General features: G+C 37.4%; 3 protein-coding genes across 4 annotated transcripts in view; 2 read left to right on the top strand and 1 right to left on the bottom strand.

Annotated features, from left to right (window-relative positions):
- Positions 1 to 13,518, top strand: part of xkr5a (XK related 5a) — a 23,501-nt gene extending 9,983 nt beyond the window's left edge. For both annotated transcript variants that reach the window (XM_083535085.1, XM_083535086.1), the window contains 4 exons: positions 1 to 51; positions 610 to 779; positions 5,329 to 5,440; positions 7,265 to 13,518. The exon at positions 1 to 51 is cut by the window's left edge and continues 162 nt beyond it. In XM_083535085.1, the coding sequence (XP_083391211.1) occupies positions 1 to 51; positions 610 to 779; positions 5,329 to 5,440; positions 7,265 to 8,043 (1,112 nt within the window). In that variant the 3' untranslated portion in view covers positions 8,044 to 13,518. The remainder of the gene's footprint in view (positions 52 to 609; positions 780 to 5,328; positions 5,441 to 7,264) is intronic.
- The window catches only part of LOC310722600 (uncharacterized protein), a 1,041,764-nt gene that overhangs the window by 931,782 nt on the left and 89,982 nt on the right, over positions 1 to 20,000 (bottom strand). The window lies entirely within an intron of this gene.
- tram2 (translocation associated membrane protein 2) overlaps positions 15,386 to 20,000 on the top strand; it is a 10,867-nt gene continuing 6,252 nt past the window's right edge. Inside the window, exons 1-5 of the mRNA XM_083535150.1 lie at positions 15,386 to 15,638; positions 17,305 to 17,368; positions 17,477 to 17,586; positions 17,670 to 17,786; positions 17,869 to 17,927. Coding sequence (XP_083391276.1) covers positions 15,519 to 15,638; positions 17,305 to 17,368; positions 17,477 to 17,586; positions 17,670 to 17,786; positions 17,869 to 17,927 — 470 coding nt within the window. The 5' untranslated portion in view covers positions 15,386 to 15,518. The remainder of the gene's footprint in view (positions 15,639 to 17,304; positions 17,369 to 17,476; positions 17,587 to 17,669; positions 17,787 to 17,868; positions 17,928 to 20,000) is intronic.

Here is a 20,000-nt window from a genome sequence, read left to right as displayed (position 1 = left end):
GCCTTGCCCTTTTTGCCCGCTCTTTCGGGTGCTGGATCATTGGTGTTGTGGGTGAGTGTCACCTACATATACACACAGTTACATCAGAAGTCTTCAGAAATCTTTAATAAATATCTTTTCAGTTCAAGTTCAAGTTGAACATCGTCTAAAAGCAGCTTTACAGAACGTAAAAATGATAGAAATTTTCATATAAATGAATTATATGCATTAATCCCTGATGAGCAAACCTGGGAAACTGTGGAAGGAAAAACTCCTTCAGATGGTATGAGGAAGGAACCTTGAGAGGAACCTGACTCAAATGAACCCATCCTTATTTGGGTGATATCAGGAGTGTATGAGCACTGGAGTGTGTGATTATGAGTAATGTCCTTTCTACAGTCTTATACAGTCAGTTGACGTGGAACCAGGAGCTACTGAGCAACTCATAAAATCAAGAAAACATCACAATATCTTCATAAATCCATTTATGTAGAGCGTGAAAGTGCCAGTGCCTGTGTATCAGCTGTTACTTTAGAAACGACAGCATAGTAGACTGAGCATTTTAAAGATAATTTACACCTTCTGAACATTCAGATTCAAAGATTCTTTTCATCCTTTCTCTTTTTGCAGGCTGCCATTGGCTGATTGCAGCATTCTGGTTGGTTTCTCAGCAGACTGATATCTGCGTGGGCCAGTGGGCCTGGCGTGGGTTCAACCTCATCCTGGGGGGCGTTCACGTCTTCCTATTCCTGAATGTAAAAGATGGCCCTTCTCGGTACCGCATGGCCTGCTTTTACACGGTAACTGTTACATGGAATGAGGGTAGGATGTAATTACAGAGCGTATTTATCTAGGCCCTTACAAAGCCCAATATTATAATGAGAGGTGTGACATTGGGCTATTTATAACCCAGCATGGGAAGCACTATGAAACCTAGAGGACACCAAGTGCATGGGGAGATGTTATGATGATACCAGGTTACAGTCATGGGCCATGAACATGGATGAGTCTATTGTGAACTCTGGTGTTCTGCCAGTTGTGCCAGTGAATTCTTAGGACAAGAAATGGTCAGTAAGGTCCAGTTACTTTTATTACCTCTTTATTATAACTGTTCTTTACAGCTTTAAAGCAGCAAATGCTTTTTAATTGAGGACATTTGTGCAGAGTAAAACATCATAAATCTGGAAGCTATAACCAGCAGATTTCACTTCAAGAACAATATGTACCATTGTATTACTAATACACTATCCATATATATATATATATATATATATATATATATATATATATATAAATATATATATATATATATATATATATATATATATATATATATAATATATATATATATATATATATATATATATATATATATATATATATATATATATATATATATACAGTGAGGAAAATAAGTATTTGAACACCCTGCTATTTTGCAAGTTCTCCCACTTAGAAATCATGAAGGGGTCTGAAATTGTCATCGTAGGTGCATGTCCACTGTGAGAGACATAATCTAAAAAAAAAATCCAGAAATCACAATGTATGATTTTTTAACTATTTATTTGTATGATACAGCTGCAAATAAGTATTTGAACACCTGAGAAAGTCAATGTTAATATTTGGTACAGTAGCCTTTGTTTGCAATTACAGAGGTCAAACGTTTCCTGTAGTTTTTCACCAGGTTTGCACACACTAAAGGAGGGATTTTGGCCCACTCCTCCACACAGATCTTCTCTAGATCAGTCAGGTTTCTGGCCTGTCGCAGAGAAACACGGAGTTTGAGCTCCCTCCAAAGATTCTCTATTGGGTTTAGGTCTGGAGACTGGCTAGGCCACGCCAGAACCTTGATATGCTTCTTACAGAGCCACTCCTCGGTTATCCTGGCTGTGTGCTTCGGGTCATTGTCATGTTGGAAGACCCAGCCTCAACCCATCTTCAATGCTCTAACTGAGGAAAGTAGGTTGTTCCCCAAAATCTCGCAATATATGGCCCCGGTCATCCTCTCCTTAATACAGTGCAGTCGCCCTGTCCCATGTGCAGAAAAACACCCCCAAAGCATGATGCTACCACCCCCATGCTTCACAGTAGGGATGGTGTTCTTGGGATGGTACTCATCATTCTTCTTCCTCCAAACACGTTTAATGAAATTATGACCCAAAAGTTCTATTTTGGTCTCATCTGACCACATGACTTTCTCCCATGACTCCTCTGGATCATCCAAATGGTCATTGGCAAACTGAAGACGTGCCTGGACATGTGCTGGTTTAAGCAGGGGAACCTTCTGTGCCATGCATGATTTCAAACCATGACGTCTTAGTGTATTACCAACAGTAACCTTGGAAACGGTGGTCCCAGCTCTTTTCAGGTCATTGACCAGCTCCTCCCGTGTAGTTATGGGCTGATTTCTCACCTTCCTTAGGATCATTGAGACCCCACGAGGTGAGATCTTGCATGGAGCCCCAGTCCGAGGGAGATTGACAGTCATGTTTAGCTTCTTCCATTTTCTAATGATTGCTCCAACAGTGGACCTTTTTTCACCAAGCTGCTTGGCAATTTCCCCGTAGCCCTTTCCAGCCTTGTGGAGGTGTACAATTTTGTCTCTAGTGTCTTTGGACAGCTCTTTGGTCTTGGCCATGTTAGTAGTTGGATTCTTACTGATTGTATGGGGTGGACGGGTGTCTTTATGCAGCTAACGACCTCAAACAGGTGCATCTAATTTAGGATAATAAATGTAGTGGAGGTGGACATTTTAAAGGCAGACTAACAGGTCTTTGAGGGTCAGAATTCTAGCAGATAGACAGGTGTTCAAATACTTATTTGCAGCTGTATCATACAAATAAATAGTTTAAAAATCATACATTGTGATTTATGGATTTTTTTTTTTAGATTATGTCTCTCACAGTGGACATGGACCTACGATGACAATTTCAAACCCCTCCATGATTTCTAAGTGAGAGAACTTGCAAAATAGCAGGGTGTTCAAATACTTATTTTCCTCACTGTATATATATATATATATATATATATATATATATATATATATATATATATATATATATATATATATATATATATATATATCAGTGGCTGGCCGTGCATTTGGTACCTGGGCCTTCAGTGGGGACTTACCAGACTTAATCCACCTCTTAATACCACCACTATCATGTTGCAATTATAGAAACCATCAATACTATGCAAAAACGCAATATAACAACGCAAGTGTGCGCCTACATCATCTGGAGCAATTCAGAATCAATATTTGTCTAATAACATGACAAAAACATATAAATTGTAAATAAAATACAACCTAATCACCACAGATACAGACTCATAATCTGCACCGCTTCTTAGAGGCTGTAATCCAGTGGTACCGCTCGTATTCACTGGTCTGGAAGTGGAGAACAAACCTTTTCCCGGGCTGAGACAAGCTAGCTATCCTAAGGATTGGCCGTCCTCTCCTCACGATGTCTAGTTTTTCTTCAAAATGGATTTTTAAGTATGTCTGAGACCAAATCAATTTCTCTTCCTCTGTAGTCAGATGTATTCATGTGTGCAGAGCTACACACGTGTTTTACCAGTAGATAGTGGACTTGTTTATTCAGCTTGCACATTTTTTAATGCCATAACCTTATAACCTTCTACTTGTTGTTCCTTTACAACAGTGTCTGCACATTTTATTCAGTGCCATAGCATTTTACTTGTACTTCTCAACAATGTCCACACATCTCTGCACTGCTATAGCCTTTAGGCTTTTAGCCTTCAGAATACAACATAGATGACATAACAAATGTTTAAACTGAGGAAATTAATCATTTTAAGGGAGAAAAAGGTTGATTTTAAATTTCATGGCATTAATACATCTCAAAAAAGTTGGAACAAGGCCATGTTTACCACTGTGTGGCATCCCCTCTTCTTTTTATAACAGTCTGCAAACGTCTGGGGACTGAGGAGACAAGTTGCTCAAGTTTATGAATAGGAATGTTGTCCCATTCTTGTCTACAGGCTTCTAGTTGCTCAACTGTCTCAGGTCTTCTTTGTCTCATCTTCTTCTTTATGATGCGCCAAATGTTTTCTATGGGTGAAAGATCTGGACTGCAGGCTGGCCATTTCAGTTCCCGGATCCTTCTTCTACGCGGCCATTATGTTGTGATTGATGCAGTATGTAGTCTGGCATTGTCATGTTGGAAAATGCAAGGTCTTCCCTGAAAGAGACGACGTCTGGATGGGAGCATATGTTGTTCTAATGAATCTGTAAATGTGTTGTACCTTTCAGCATTGATAGTGCCTTTCCAGATGTGTAAGCTGCCCATGCCACACGCACTTATGCAACCCCATAATTTTCATAGATGCAGGCTTCTGAACTGAGTGCTGATAAAAACTTGGGTTGTCCTTATCCTCTTTTGTCCGGATGACATTTTCCAAAAATAACTTCAGATTTTAATTCATCTGCGCTTCTGGATCATGTTTAGATATGGCTTTATTTTTGACCTATAGAGTTTTAGCCGGCGACGGCAAATGGCACAACGGATTGTGTTCACCGACAATGTTTTCTGGAAGTATTCCTGAGCCCATGTTGTGATTTCCATTACAGTAGCATTCCTGTATGTGATGCAGCGCCGTCTAAGGGTCCGAAGATCACGGGCATCCAGTATGGTTTTCCGGCCTTGACCCTAACCCTTGATTGATATTATGCACTGTAGATGATGATAATTTTAAACTCTTTGCAATTTTTCTTTGAGAAACTCCTTTCTGATTTTGCTCCACTATTTTTCGCCGCAGCATTGGGGGAATTGGTGATCCTCTGCCCATCTTGACTTCTGAGCGACACTGCCAGTCCAAGAGACTCTTTTTATACCCAATCATGTTGCCAATTGACCTAATAAGTTGGAAATTGGTCCTGCAGCTGTTCCTTATATGTACATTTACTTTTTCGGTCTCTTATTGCTCCCTGTCCCAACTTTTTTGGAATGTGTAGCTCTCATGAAATCCAAAATGAGCCAATATTTGGCATGACATTTCAAAATGTCTCACTTTCAACATTTGATATGTTATTTATATTCTATTGTGAATAAAATATAAGTTTATGAAATTTGTAAATTATTGCATTCCTTTTTTATTCACAATTTGTACAGTGTCCCAACTTTTTTGGAATCGGGTTTGTATACAACCTATAATTTGGCTTTCTGTTTAGTTAATATTCAATTAAGATTTTGGAATTAAATCCTGCTAAGAACGAATAATTAATAGCTGATTTGACATGGCTAGCTGGCCAATTTTATGAGCTGATAAAATTTATATATATTACATTTCTTTTCTACGTTTATATCTTTGCATTTGTTGTCACAGGTAATGCTGTTGGAGAATGCCACGCTAGTCCTGGCGGCTTCCGACATCCTCACTGATGCATCATGGGAAAGCTTGACTGCTCCCATTGCTGTCCTGTGTAGTTTCCTATTGGGTAAATAAACAGTGTGTTCTTCCTTCCAGTTGGTTTACTCTCTGTTTACCCACATTATTAACTACATTAATTGGTTGTCTATATCTCTTGGCCAGCATGTGTACCATTGATGATTTGGGTGCCATAACTTTTAAACAAACAACACGTGATATTTGTGTGTGCACATTTAGTAATTTAGAAGGAAGCTACATTAGTTGGGAGGATTTGTTAACATTAGCTAGCCGATTTTAACCACATGTAATCCACAAAGATGAAAAAATATTGTTAGCTAGCTTAAAATTAGCATTACTCGCTTACAAGATAGCTACTTGAGGCTAAGAGATTGTGTTAATGTTAACATGCTGGTAAGGATGCAGGTTTGCTTTAATGTAGCTGCATTAGCAGACCAAACGGCTAAAACAATTAGCTATTTAGGTTATATGGTGCTTTCCACTATAAGTCTATACATTCATATTTGTAAAATGTGTATTTATAAAGTGTATTTCTGTTGATATTTGACATTTTTAGTGCACCTACAGTAGATGACTAGAATTAGGAAACTGTTCAGCCATGACTGCCTGCTTCAAATGTGTTTAAATATGAGGTGACATATGGGCAAAATACCGGTAGTGGGATATACAGTACCCTTGAATATGGCCATGAAGTGTGGCAGAACACTGTTAGCTTTCACACAATGGGAAGTGGCTATAGGAAAATAGCAGAAACTTGTTACGTGGAATTGTTATTAATCAACCTGGAAGAGAATGTATTCCTGTATTGTCACTGTGTAGAGTGAACAAAAGCTTTTTAAGTTCGGAAAGGTTTTAAGAAAAACGTCTCTATATCTGAAAAACAAACTCGAGTATTTCTAGTTTATCAGGAACTTCAGATGAGATCTGATTCTATGGTCAGATGAAGCCTAAATAGAGCTTTATGGCAGGAAACACCAGTGGTGTGTTTGCCAGACAGAGAGGTAACCATATGGAAAAGTACCTCATCCCCACGGTAACGCTATATGGACAAAAGATTATAGACACCTGACATTCCCAGCCGTATGTGGTTCTTCCCCAAACTGTTAACACAAACCTGAAGGCACAGCATGCTGCATCCAAACCTGTTCCAGCAGGACAATACCCCTGTGCACAAAGCAAACTTCATGAAGATGTGCTTTGCATGTGTTGGAGTGTAAGCTCTCCTGCTATAAAGCTCTGACCTCAACCCCATTGAACGCTTTTAGGATGAATTTGAACACTAACTGCACCCCAGGCCTCCTCACCTCACTCACACTCCAAGATCTAGTGGAATGGAGGTTATTATAAAAGCCATGGCCATCCTAGTCCCTCACCTGAAAGCTGTAGAGCCTGTGCTTGCTAGCTGAAGCGGACAGTCCACCAGTGTGGACCACAAAGTTTCAAGGATCTGGAAAAATTGTGTATGGAGGAATAGAGCCCTTGTCATGTATTTATACCTTATCTGCATTATTGGAGAACACTCAGAGCTTTGGGTAGCAAAAAGTATTGACTAAAATGGTTTGTATGTTTGCAATGGGGTTGATATACATGATAGTTGAGTATTTTTATGAATTTCTTTAACAAAAGATTTAAACAAATAACGACAATTATTTACAGCTTCTTTGCTCATATTTACGAAGGGTGCCAATATTTCTGGCACTGTAAGCCATGAAGCTAAATAATGTAAGTAGCAGATCAGTCATAGTAACTAGCATTACCTGATGTTAATGTAATCTACTGTAGATGACGCAGCAAAGAAATCAAGAAATTTAGTATTTGGACGTATCTTTTAAATATATTTCTCTGCTTTTCTCCTCATGTTTTTCTCTCTCAGGTCTGATGTTTCTGCTGCTTTACTATCGTTTCTTGCACCCAAAGTCTACAGAGATCTCCCACACTCTGCATCACGGAGCTCAGGCAGGCAGCCCGTGTCTTGATCAGGGTGACTCGTCTTTCTCCCTGTCTGACAAGAGCCTTGCTCTTCCCTCGCTCCGTCCTCCACTCTCCTCCTCCCATCCCTCCTTTTCACTGCTAGAACAACCAGGGAGCTGCGGGGCGAAAGTAGGTACAGAGTGCCGTCACCACCACTGGCTCCTTGTTCGTCTGGCACTGAAAACCGGCGACCCAAACAAAATCGAACGCGCCTTTGGTGCCGGGGGAGCAACGGCCTTCGTGAGCGAAGAGCAGGAGGACGACTCCCAAGAGAAAGCAGGAGGCGGAGGAGTAGTTGATGGGTTGGATGTCAAGGATGAAGATGACACTCTTGAACCGCTGTCCGACTGCAAGGACGAGTTTGAGAGCGTGAGTGAGGCGAGAGAGGACTTGGAGGAAGAGGAGGCAGATGTGAACCTGGTTGAGGAAATGGACAGCGTAGACTCAGAGTGGAAGCGCAGCTCTCCTGAGGGGAAATCTGTGTTCGGAGACAGTCCCGAGCCAGATTACTGCCCCACCGAGTCCAGCTCCACACTCTACTTTAGCGCTGACCCACAATCCCCAAGCAGCGCCAGCGACCCCCGTCTGGACCGAATGGAAGTTTCCGGACCGCACCTGACAGGCCCACGCCGGCACCTCGTTCTCTCTACACGAGGCCTGGAGGATGACACAGGTTTCTGACCAGGTTTAAAAACCCGAACTAAAATTGTTTTAGTCGAGACTTCAACACATTTTTCTACAAGGTTAATGCAGCTAAAATTGGTCTTGCATAAAAAAAGTGTAAATATCCACACCAGACTGCGATGCAGTTTTTTATTTTGGACGGCCACGTGTGATGATAAAACGTCATTTAAAGCTATAAAAATTTGCGCTGGTGTTGCTAAAAAAAAAAAAATTGGTGAGACTCTGGTTACTTGTTAGCTACATTAGCATTGTAGCATCATTGCTAAATTTCAGATACATATCCTAACTGATATGCTTGGACATATTTGTTTATAATTGGGAACCTTTCTATGGTGGAATGTTTCCAAGAAAATTACTGACAAGGGCAATCATGTATCGTAATGTCATATTTATAGCATCATATGTGTCTCATTGCTGTATGGCTGTGATGAAATTTGTGTGTATGTATGTGTTTGTGTGAATCAAAGCACAAACAACAAAAGCTTTTTAGCTGCTTGACTGACTCAGAAATAATAAGGTATACTTTCTAAAAGCGTGCTTCGTGGCATCATAGCTCAGCTAAAGTTGGGTTTTCAGGTTAAATAACGTCTCTGGTTTTTAGCACGTTCTGTTTTTTTTTTGCTAGCAGCAATTTTTGTCTTGCATCACATAAGGCACTCACTAGGGGGCGTTTCTGCCTTGCGTTTGAGCTGGTTGCCATGGTTAACAGATTACAATTTGTATTTTCCTTCAGTCTGTCTTTGATTAGGTCTGCATAAATCAAATCACATTGCTTCTCATTTGCATGTAGATGAGCCCCACCCACTTTCTTACATTGTTTTATTTATAATTTTATTTCATTTTAACATTTTTATTTGTTAGTGGTTTTACAATCAGCAGTACAATAGTTACCGTTCAGATCTTGGTTAAACTGAAAGGCAAGAAAAAAGACAGAGCTCTTTATATTTCATGTTTATATATAATAAACCTGTGCTACTTTGAGAAAACACAATCAGCCGTAAACCATGTGTATAAAGAACATTTCATGGTTAGGGTTTTTTTTTTTTTTTTACACATGCAAAGCAGTAGTAAATAGTTTAATGATCTACTGCTGAAATTCTGAATTCAGAAACCTTCCTGATGCAACGTCCAGTGTAACAAAGCCGAGCACTGAGCTGTTTTAGATCTCAGTCTCTGATGCTGTTTTTATCACTGCTTCAAAAACGCATCCTGAAATAACCGCTCTGGATAAGTGCACCTCCAGAGCCACTCAGATGGGACATGTATATTATACATTTCTTTATTTCAGGTGGATATTTTAACTGGATACTTTCTGCTCTGAACCAAATCACACTGAGATCCAGAGATCCAAAGGATTATATCAAGCTAAATGTCCGGCGTTAATATCAAGCTGCAAATGCAACGAGCTTCTTATGATAACGTTTACATTGAACACGTCGGCTAAGCCATATATTTTCATGGGTTTTCAGGAGTCAATTCATTGTGTAAAATTGGCTTCCTCATAACAGTAATTAATGTTATGTTGCAAAAATGTGTGTGGGGTGAATTTTAATAATATATTACATTATTCTACTGCATTTTTAATTTATAAATTCCCTTTTTTCTGAAGGGATAACACTCATTACATGTGTCCTATTATAAACCATGTTAACCAGACAGTGTACTTTGACCTTTAGTGTGTCTGTGGTCAGCCATTATTACAGGGCTACAGTTACTTCATGCTGTAACGGGTATTTGTGTTTTTTACCTATAATTGGATTTTGCTCAGGTTTTATAGTGTAAATATCAAACTTGCAACAAAAAAAAAAAAAAAAAACCTGACTATTCCATTGATCAGCACTTTGTGACTCCTTGTTTATTTTAGGGAATAAGTCGAGTTTCTGAGCGGATTGCTCAATTTAAATGTACGGATTCCCATTCAGGGAATTCTTATTGGATCGTTAAATTTGTGGATCGATCAGGGAACTCTTGACCATGTAAGTAAATTCTCTGAGTGAACTATACATATTACACAGTCATTCAGGGATCCACAATAAGCCTGTAAATGTAAACATTAGGGACGTTTCTTTTTATCCATTTTGCACAGCAGATATGATCCAGGTTCTTGAGGCTGGTTGGCTGTTTGTTAACTGCAGTTTACAAACCGTGACACAATGAAATGCAGCTCTTGACTTGGAGTTGATTTCTGTAAAAAACGTACATTTTTGGTTTTGTGTTGCTTTGGCCTTGAGTTTGGGATCACTGTCCTGTCCTACTCAAATATCTTCGAAGATTCAGGTTTTTTTAAAGCAGGTATCAATTTAAATTTTGACAAGAAGCATCTACACAGAGAGATGCTGTCACCACCATGTTGCACTATAGGATGGTGTTGATCCTGCAGTATGTTTGTGCAACACATAGCACTTTGAATGACAAATATCTTGAACTCAATATACACACAACAGAATTCTTATCTCAAAAAATTTTCTCAACTGAGGACCATTTGTGTCATTTGTCCTCATATTCACATCCACATATCCACATTTTAACAGGGAACCACAGCAGACAGTATGTTTGGTACAAAAGTTCATACAGTACATCATCATGTTCCTAACTAATAGTCAGTAAGTTGAGTTCCAGAATTTGATCAAAAACACAAAAAAAATGTATAAATGACATTTTTATATCCTTAAAGTAATTTAAAAAATTTTTAAAACTGAAAGTAATTTAAAGGGTTTTTCTTTATTTTCGGATCGATTCTTTATATTACACCAAATTACAAACAGATTCAATACATTAGTTATTAATTTTAAAAATATTTCTTAAAGTAAAAAAAAAAAAAAAGAAACAGGGCTTTTTATTCCCTGAGCTTTTTGTTTTCTTTTATACTCATCTCCTCTTCAGGACGAACGAAGAGACTTGACAGAAGAGTTGTTTGGATGAGTATGCTCCTTTTTAGATGATCTATCTTGTTATCTATTTTTTTAGCCTCGTTAAATTGATTAATCACTAATGGGTAACATTATGAAAAGTAGGTTAAATGTAAAAATAAATTTAAGAATTGTAAGAAGTTTGCAAAGCTGCTAAAACAACATTTTGAATGCTGGAACTTTTTCTGCCATTGGAAAAATGGGAACGACTTGGAGAAATACATACACCATCACATGAACAAGTGTGACAAATATTCACACTCTTCATTTCTCACTCTTTCACCCTTTAATGAAAAAAAATCACATTTCCCATGAGACATAAAAGGAGGTTTTAGGGCATGAATTACTTTTCTACATGTCATTTAATTGAAATATGTGCACTGCCCGTGCTGTACAAATAATCCAAATTCATGTGATTTTCATGGGTAGAGGATGCATTATGGTCCTTGGGAAAAGGAATTTTTCCATTGTAAAGACACTTCAGTCTCATGTTGATAGCACAGGCTTATTTCCAAACTATACATATTGTGTATTGTATATATTCATAGATTGCAGAAAATGAATAGAGATGTAGAAATAATTCCATTTTAGTTGTCTATCAGTGATAACAAAACTAGATAATGGTAACAGTGCATAGATAAACAATAGAGTAAGTCAGTGTGGTGGTAGATTGTTTCATATAGGTTTTGGAGTTATTCAGGGACGTTGGTCAGTGCAAATTACACATTTGGTGAGAGATGTCCAATTGGTCAATATAAGTTAGAGTCATTCAGGGATCTTTATTTGGACACTGTTTATTGGCTATAATGAGAAATAGTAAAGTTCTTCAGAGAACACTTATTGCGATCAAATTGATATAAGGCACATAATTAAACAGGCAGCCGTGACTGGACTGTGAAAATTATGCAATAACATTTCACAAGTGGAAATAGTTGAATATTTTAATCAACAATCGTGTTGAAGCATTTTGTCACTGTAACTTATACAACCACTCACGTATATATAAATTAACTCGTGTTTATTTTTTCTTTTATACTGCTGTACAGAGCTGAACAAATCATATCTGCCTCACAAAAGTGTAAAAATGTTTGCTCGTGTTTTTATCGCTCTCTTGTCAGATCTTCCATTTTACAAATGTGTGTAAAGCACATTTACAGTACGATTAACGTGAAAAGATTCCTAGCAGAAAAGGAATAGCAGTTAATTTAATTCATACAAACTTCACATGAAGTAGTAAAATGATGTTGATATTCTGCCCAAAGTTTTCAACTAAAACTGGGATACAAAAAAGCTTACTAGCTAGACGTTTTAGCGGTTGCTAGCAAACATAGCTACCTAGCTAATAACATGTAACTGGGTCTAACATTCAGAATCAAATAATAAACAATATCAACTACTGTGTTTATTACTCAGCAACTATCACCAATAAAGGGAACAATGTTAAAGCAATGTAGCAGAACAAGGAACTGTTTTTTTTTGCACTCTTTAAAGGAAAACTTACTATTTTAAATTAAAAACAGTTTGTCCACATAAACAAGCGTGTGTTTAAATCAGTTGGTAATTGTTGTTTACTAAGACGACATAATGCAAGACGTGTATATTTAATGTGTGTGTGTGTGTGTGAGTGTGTGAGAGAGAAAAAAGTGACACTGACCAGCCACTGTTGCTTCATTCTTTAAATTCTTGACTGATATATTTAGTACAGAAAAGTGTCCCATGAGTAAATGATCAATAATTCATTGCATGCAGTGTTTTTGCTTAAACAGACTGCTATATGGGACGGCTTGTGGAGGACGTGATTTGCGTGTGGTACCAGATAGAGGTTTTTTGTAAAATGGGTTTTAACATGTGTAATGGAAGAAATTGTGTGCATACATATAATAGACATGTGGAGAAGTTACAAGGAATAATGACATCATGTGACAAAAACTAAAATAAAGAACATTTTAAAAATGTGCATTTTGTTCACATTAGCAAGTTTGCAAAGCGATTTGCAATTTTCTATGTATACACAGTACAACGTCTGTACAGCATGAATACAGATTTTTCTTTCTATTGTATGCAAATTATGTATAATCCAATAATGTGACAAATCCAGACAATAGGCTCAGATGCTTCTTGACATTTTTCAGTTCTGCATTACGATCCGGTTTTATTTTCACCCGTCATCTTCCATTAAACATGTTTATAGCAATATTGTGAAAGGAATTAATGCTTGGAAGGAAGTGCTTCCTGTGCATGTACATAGCTACTACATTTAGCTTTCTTCGCTAATGCAATGTAGCTTGTACAGGCTGAGCATGTAACAACAAAAAGATTTTGAACGAAATGGTGTGCGGATTGTGAGCTGTAGAGTATTTATTTACATCTTACTATTTATACTATTTACATAAAAAAATTAAGAGGCCACACCTACAAGAGACAAACTACAAGCAACTTGACACCTGCAAGTGTAAACGCAGTTATTGTATGCAAACCGTTACTAAATCTGGGCCTTAACATTTCAATGTGCAAACTCCATTTACTGGCCATAAGATGGTTTATTAAATTACAGTGCACAACAAAGAAAATGTGTTGTTTCAGTTTATTTAATTGTCTGTTATTTGCTGAATGTGGTTTAAACATTTTTTTTAATTAGCAATTACCTTCATGAATGCACTGGTTAGTAAAATGCATAAATTTACAGATACAACCAGGCCTTTTAGAGGAAAAAATATCATGAATGAAAACACAAAATGTATCTTTGCTGAGATTAAATTAAGGACACACATAGCATGAAGGTAAACAAGAAACATACAATACAAAATGATTGCTGAATTTTATTTGTAAATATTATATGCAGGATTTTACTGCCCAATCAGCTACCTATTAACTGTTTGAAGTTTTTTGTTAACATTATCATATACATTGACGATATATGTAAATTATTATAATTGCATTATAATTTATAATAATGATGATACACTTCTGTATGCTAATGAATAAGTGATGGTGTGGTGTTTGCTTTGCTCACTGTTACTGTTTTTTGGTCCATTTTTTAACCTTCCAGCATTACAAAATCTAGCTGTTTAATAGAACTACATTCAAGGCCTGTGGATTGTATAGGACTCTTCCCTTCCATGATGCCCCCAAACTGCAGTGTTGCAACATCCCAAACACACTTATCATTCATAGAAATTTGAGTCACATACATTCACATACATTTCTAAATTATTTTATTTTATTATTTTATAGACCTCCCTCCATTACACAATCGAACTGTTTACCAAATACAAGACCTGTGTAGACAAATAAAGTAACTGTTAAAACAGGATGGGACTCTGAATTGTGAAAAGCAGAGGTCCACGAACTGAACCTTGTGGCACCCCATATTTTACTTGCTTTAGCCTGGATAGTTCTCCATTTAAATCTACAAAATGGTAACAGTCAGACAGGTAGGATTTAAACCAGCTTAATGCCTGTCCCTGAATGCCGATATAATTCTGTAAGCAGTTTAGGAGAAACTTATGATCTATAGTGATGCAGCTCTAAGATCTAGTAAAACTAACAAAGATGTAGCCTTGGTCAAAAGCTAAAAACAGTTTGTGATTTTTTACTTGCACTTCATGTTTTAGGATGGGGCCTGAAACCTGACTGAAACTATTTAAAGATATTGTAAAGCATTGTAATTCTAAGTGTGGAGCTTTAGGTGAGACTGGATCACGAGATGATGTCAGAGGTTGGACCTCCACAGTAGAGTTTCTGATACTTTCTACAATTATTTTTTTTTTTTGTGAAAAAAAATCATAAAGTCCTCAATACTAAACTGTGATGGAATTCTCTTTTCAGATATCTGATTTGTAGTGAATTTAGACTGTACTGAAAAGGAACCCGGGATTGTTTTTGTTGTTTTCTATGAGTTTGCTCAGGTGCTTGGCTCTAGCAGCGTTTTGCGCCTGTCGGTAGCTGAGCATACTGTCTTTATACACAATTCTAAAAACTCTAATTTAGTTTTTCTTTATTTTCTCTTCAGAGAGACAAGCTGCTCTCTTGAGGGCATGAGTATAACTTTGGATTGTATTAATATCAACAGTCTACTATAGTGGCTTAGGACTGCAAGTTGCATGACCAGTTCTTTATTAAGCACCTATCACTGAACAGTGCACCTCAACAATAATGGAACTGTAATGAACGGAGATGTGGTGCCACCCAGATGAAGATGAGTTAAATTTTAAATCTGGTTCCTCAAGGTTCCTCATGCCATCTCATTTTGGGAGTTTTGTTCTTGCCACAGTCGCCGCTGGCTCGCTCATTAGGCACGAAACGTATAAATGTATATTGTATAACCTCTTTATTTCTGTAAAGCTGCTCTGTTATTGGGTTTGCATTGAACTCTCAAGATGACGTCGCCTTCATGAAGGAATGTCCTGCGCGCGCCCTTTAAGGAACGCGCATGCGCAGTGTGGACAGAAAGTTAACTTGTTGCAGGGAGAACTTTTTTTTTTTTTTTTTTTTTTTGTATTTTTGTAAACCGGAGCAGGAAAAACAAGGAGTCAAGAAGGGAAGAAAGGAAAAAGGGAAACAATGGCGTTCCGGAGAAGAAATAAGAGCTATCCTTTCTTTAGTCAGGAGTTTTTAATTCAGAATCATGCGGACATCGTCTTTAGTTTGGTCATCTTCATTTTAATTGGCCTGATGTTTGAGGTATGTTACACACACACACACACACACACACACACACACACACACACACACACACACACACACACACACACACACACACACACACACACACACACACACTCATTCTTTCTTTTTCTTCTTACTTTTTTTGCTCAGCTGTTTTTTCTTCTCTATTTGACAGCTACTACGTGGAAATGATGATTTTCTCATATAGAGACGCGTCTTATTGTTTATCACTCGAGCTGATTTTTCTCCTGTTGAGAAAATAAACAATAAGAAACTGCTTTTATTTCAATTCTTTACCGTAAAACACAATAACAATCAGATTTAAAGTGTCGGAAATCAGATCTTTCAGAAAAGTCTGATATCAGAGGTGTAATCTGACCTTTAACTGATCTAATGTAAAGTGAGATCTCAGGTATAAAGATCTCACTGCAGTGAAGGCACCAGAGCTCCTGTACTTTCTGTAAAATCTCTCTAGTATTGAATAAAGCTGTGAGTTGGTGGTGAAAGTGGTGGAATCCGTCTGCTCTTTAGATCCTCTGAGTTCAGGGCTGATTGTAAAGTGCCACGTCTCAGTTTAGTAGGATGGGCTTTTCTGCTCAGCTTCTTCTCCCTCTTTTCCAGGCTTTAAATCCTTTTACTTTGGGGGGTTTTCTTACATAAATCTGCTTTAAGTGATCAAGTCGATCTATATTTGTTAATTATAAACACTCGTCTCAGGACATTTTCACACAGATCAGCACTTCATGATTTCTCAGCCACTGGTGATCTTCCTGGTTTAAACCAGCAGGTTCTGGATATCAGGTTTTCCATGTGTTAACCCTACACACTGGACATGTTCATCCTAAATAATCAATATTTAGACAAACAATGCTTCTTTTTTTATAATCAAATGTCTACATTGTTTGGGGTTTATCTAAACCAAAACCTAAATAATGGTTTAATCCAAGATCTATCATTCATTATTTTACTTTCCCCAGAACAACTTTTATATACGGATCAACACTGGATAATCCCAAATAATCCGACACTATAATACTTCAATAAATCAATTTACTTTTGACTCGTCAAACCCCCGATAAATGAATCCTGTATTTAAGGACTAAAGTGGCCATAATTTTTCAACACTAATGATTAGCATAATGCTCTGGTTAGCCATGCATGCTAACTTCTCTTTCTCAGGTTCCTCAGAGGGATTGGTTTCTATAGCAATGCGATATGAATTCAGCTGTGTGACAGAAACCGTCTGAGTCACTTCCCCCAGTTTCATGAGTTACTTCTGAATGTTAAAATAGTAACCACGAGACAAAAATTTTTTCATATGTTTGATCTTGAATGTGTTTTATTGAAAACCTCATTGTGTGTGAAGGAAAAAGAGTCGGAGTCGTGTAATTCTAATCAGTGTTACATTTGTTTAAAAGTTTTAAAATAATCTTCATTGCATACCGTTAGTGATTTTTTCAATGATAGCTAGTAAAAATAACAACAGTGACATTAGCTAGCGAATAATAAAATGACTTATCTATGGTTTTCAACAAATCAATTATATTCTTTCATGTTGTGAACCAGTGAAGGAAATAAAACTGAATATTTAGTCAAAAACGCTTTTTTGTAAAACAAAATGAAACATTAATTTATCAACATTGTGTGATAAAATTTTTTATTTATTTATTAATTCCAACAGGCAACGGCAAAAACAGCAATCCTCTTTATCCAGCCACAGTACAACATCAGCACATTGACCACAGGTAACACACACACACACACACACACACACACACACACACACACACACACACACACACACTGTCATTCATTATAAGTGCAATTTGTGTGTGTGTGTGTGTGTGTTTCAGATGGAGAGTTGACACTGTACCATTACGGGTGGAAAGACTGTGCCACCGCCCTCTTCTATCTCTTCATCACCATCATCCTCCATGCTGTGGTTCAGGAGTACATCCTGGAAGTAAGTAACATCACAGTCACCTGCATTGTGTGCAATGTGGTAGTTCAACTCTTAATCGTGTGCCGTTCAAATGTTCTTTACAGAAAGTAAACAGACGTCTTCACCTTTCGAAAAGCAAGAACACTAAGTTTAATGAGTCCGGACAGCTGTGTGTGTTCTACCTCGTCTCCAGCTTGTGGAGTTTATACATTGTCGTTACTGTAAGACACACACACACACACACACGCAGCCATCTCCTTCTCTCTTTAACGTAATAATTATTTGTATTAAATTCCTTTGCAGGAGGGTTACATTATGCACCCAAGCAGCCTGTGGGAGAACTACCCTCACGTTCACCTGAGGTATATACACACACACACACACACACACACACACACACACACACACACACACACAGTTATTACTAAAACTACAGGGTAAAGGTTTTAGAACACCTTAGTTTTTCTTTAATTTTATTGCAATTGTCTTAATGTTTTCTAAAAATTATATCATAAAACAAATCATTGAATCATAGAATTAGGGCTGCAACTAACAATTATTTTATTAATTGATTAATCTGATTAATCTTTTCTTTGATTAATCTGATAAAAAAAAAAAAAGTTGTTATTAGATGTTTTGCTTATTTTAACTATATATAAAACTCCAATTCAGGGTTTTAATGTATAAAAGTTTACTTAAAATGTAAAAGCCACATATTGAGTTTAAAACTCTTTCATTTTGAGATTTTAAAGTTTATAGTGGCTGCTTGTTGAGAGCATGGGGGATTTCTCCTTTAACCAAATTCACTTATGTTGGTTTTTTTTCTTTCTTTAAAAACACAAAAACAGCACTGGAGAACGAAAAGTGAAGCAATTTGTGTTAATCAACATTTGTATTGTTTTTAATGATAATTGCAGAGGGCAAGTTGACAATAATGCTTAAAATTTTGGTTTAAAATAAATCCACATTGTGTTCAGTTGTGAAGATAACATCTAGAAAAGATCATTAATTTTGTAGAATAATTACATAAATTAAATATATTCATTCATTCATTCATTTTCTTCCGCTTATCCGTAATTCGGGTCGCGGGGGCAGCAGTCTAAGCAGGCCCCCGCCTTCGACTGCTGCCCAATCCTCACAGCACCGTCCCTTACGGTCCCTCCTGCAGGTGGTGAGCCCACGGGAAGGCGGCCCCATGTCACGGACCTTTATATTTCCCTCGTAAGGGACCCCCGGAGCATAGAGGGTTAAGGGCCTTGCTCAAATTAAATATACAAACTGAAAATAAGACGTAGTAAAGTCGCAGTAAATCACGTTTGAAAACAGAAGTTAACTGTTGTAGTAGACGAATGCTATAAAAAGAGGAGGGAAACATGTATGGAAAAATGCATAATCATTTACTGAAAACCACAACAGTGAGTAAAAATGAAATCCTTTACTGCTGCTGTTATTTGCTGTTTTTAGATTTATTGTTTGTTGAGCTGATTGCGCAACCTGACGCTCTCGAGTCACGACACAACAGATCCAGTGCGACTTTCCCGAAGTTACAGTTTACACAATAGCACTTCATTAAACTACACCATTTTCTCATGATGACGATTATACAGTTTTTGCTCACGTTTCACCTTCATCCATGACACCAGTGTGTTTTATTTTCACGTGCTCGTGCATCACTGCGGTACCTCCATCCCACACAAGCTCCGCTTTGCATAACTTCCAGCTACAATTTTCTTTGTTGTGTTTAATATAAAACGCTCATATTGCTTTGGATGACTTGGGACGCACAGTTTTTCCGGCATGGCGGTTCACCATTTTCCACAGGCCGCTGTTTTCTTGCCGTCACGCTAAACTGGAACTTGAGCAGCCCAAATAATCGATAACGGCATTCGTTTACAAGGAAATTTCATTATCGATTTTATATTAGTTGTTGCAGCCCTACATGGAAAAATGTTGATTGGTGAGGTTTAAGTCTGAAGACTGTTCTGACTATTCCATGGTATAAAGCCTACTGTATTGTACTTTTCTTCTAAGAAGGGGTGTAAGAAAATATTTATACACGTTGAGTATCGTAATTTTTAGTTTGGCGGTACCTTATTCATTCTCGAAACGCATTATCGATATTTCATTAAAGATTTATGGCAGTTTATGTTGTTTTGAGTTTATATCCCGACCACTAGAAAGCAGTCTTCTTATCTCTAAACTTTAACGGAGACAGAAAGTACCAGGCATAAGGGCATGACACTAATGTTAGTGTTAATATCCACCTGTATCCTGTGATCCTGTTCCCAATATATCGCATTGCGTACAGTATCGCAATGTATCGCAACATATCGTATCGCAACCCCTGTACTTTCACTCTAGTAGAAATACAGACTTTTAAAAGACACTGTTTTACTCAAATTAAAGTAAAGACGTTTGGGCTCTGACATGTACAA

The sequence above is a fragment of the Silurus aristotelis genome (assembly GCF_946808225.1).
Source record: "Silurus aristotelis genome assembly, chromosome: 29".
NCBI lineage: Eukaryota > Metazoa > Chordata > Actinopteri > Siluriformes > Siluridae > Silurus > Silurus aristotelis.
The sequence above is the reverse complement of the archived record's forward strand: the minus strand, read 5'-3'. Positions and strand labels throughout refer to the sequence as shown.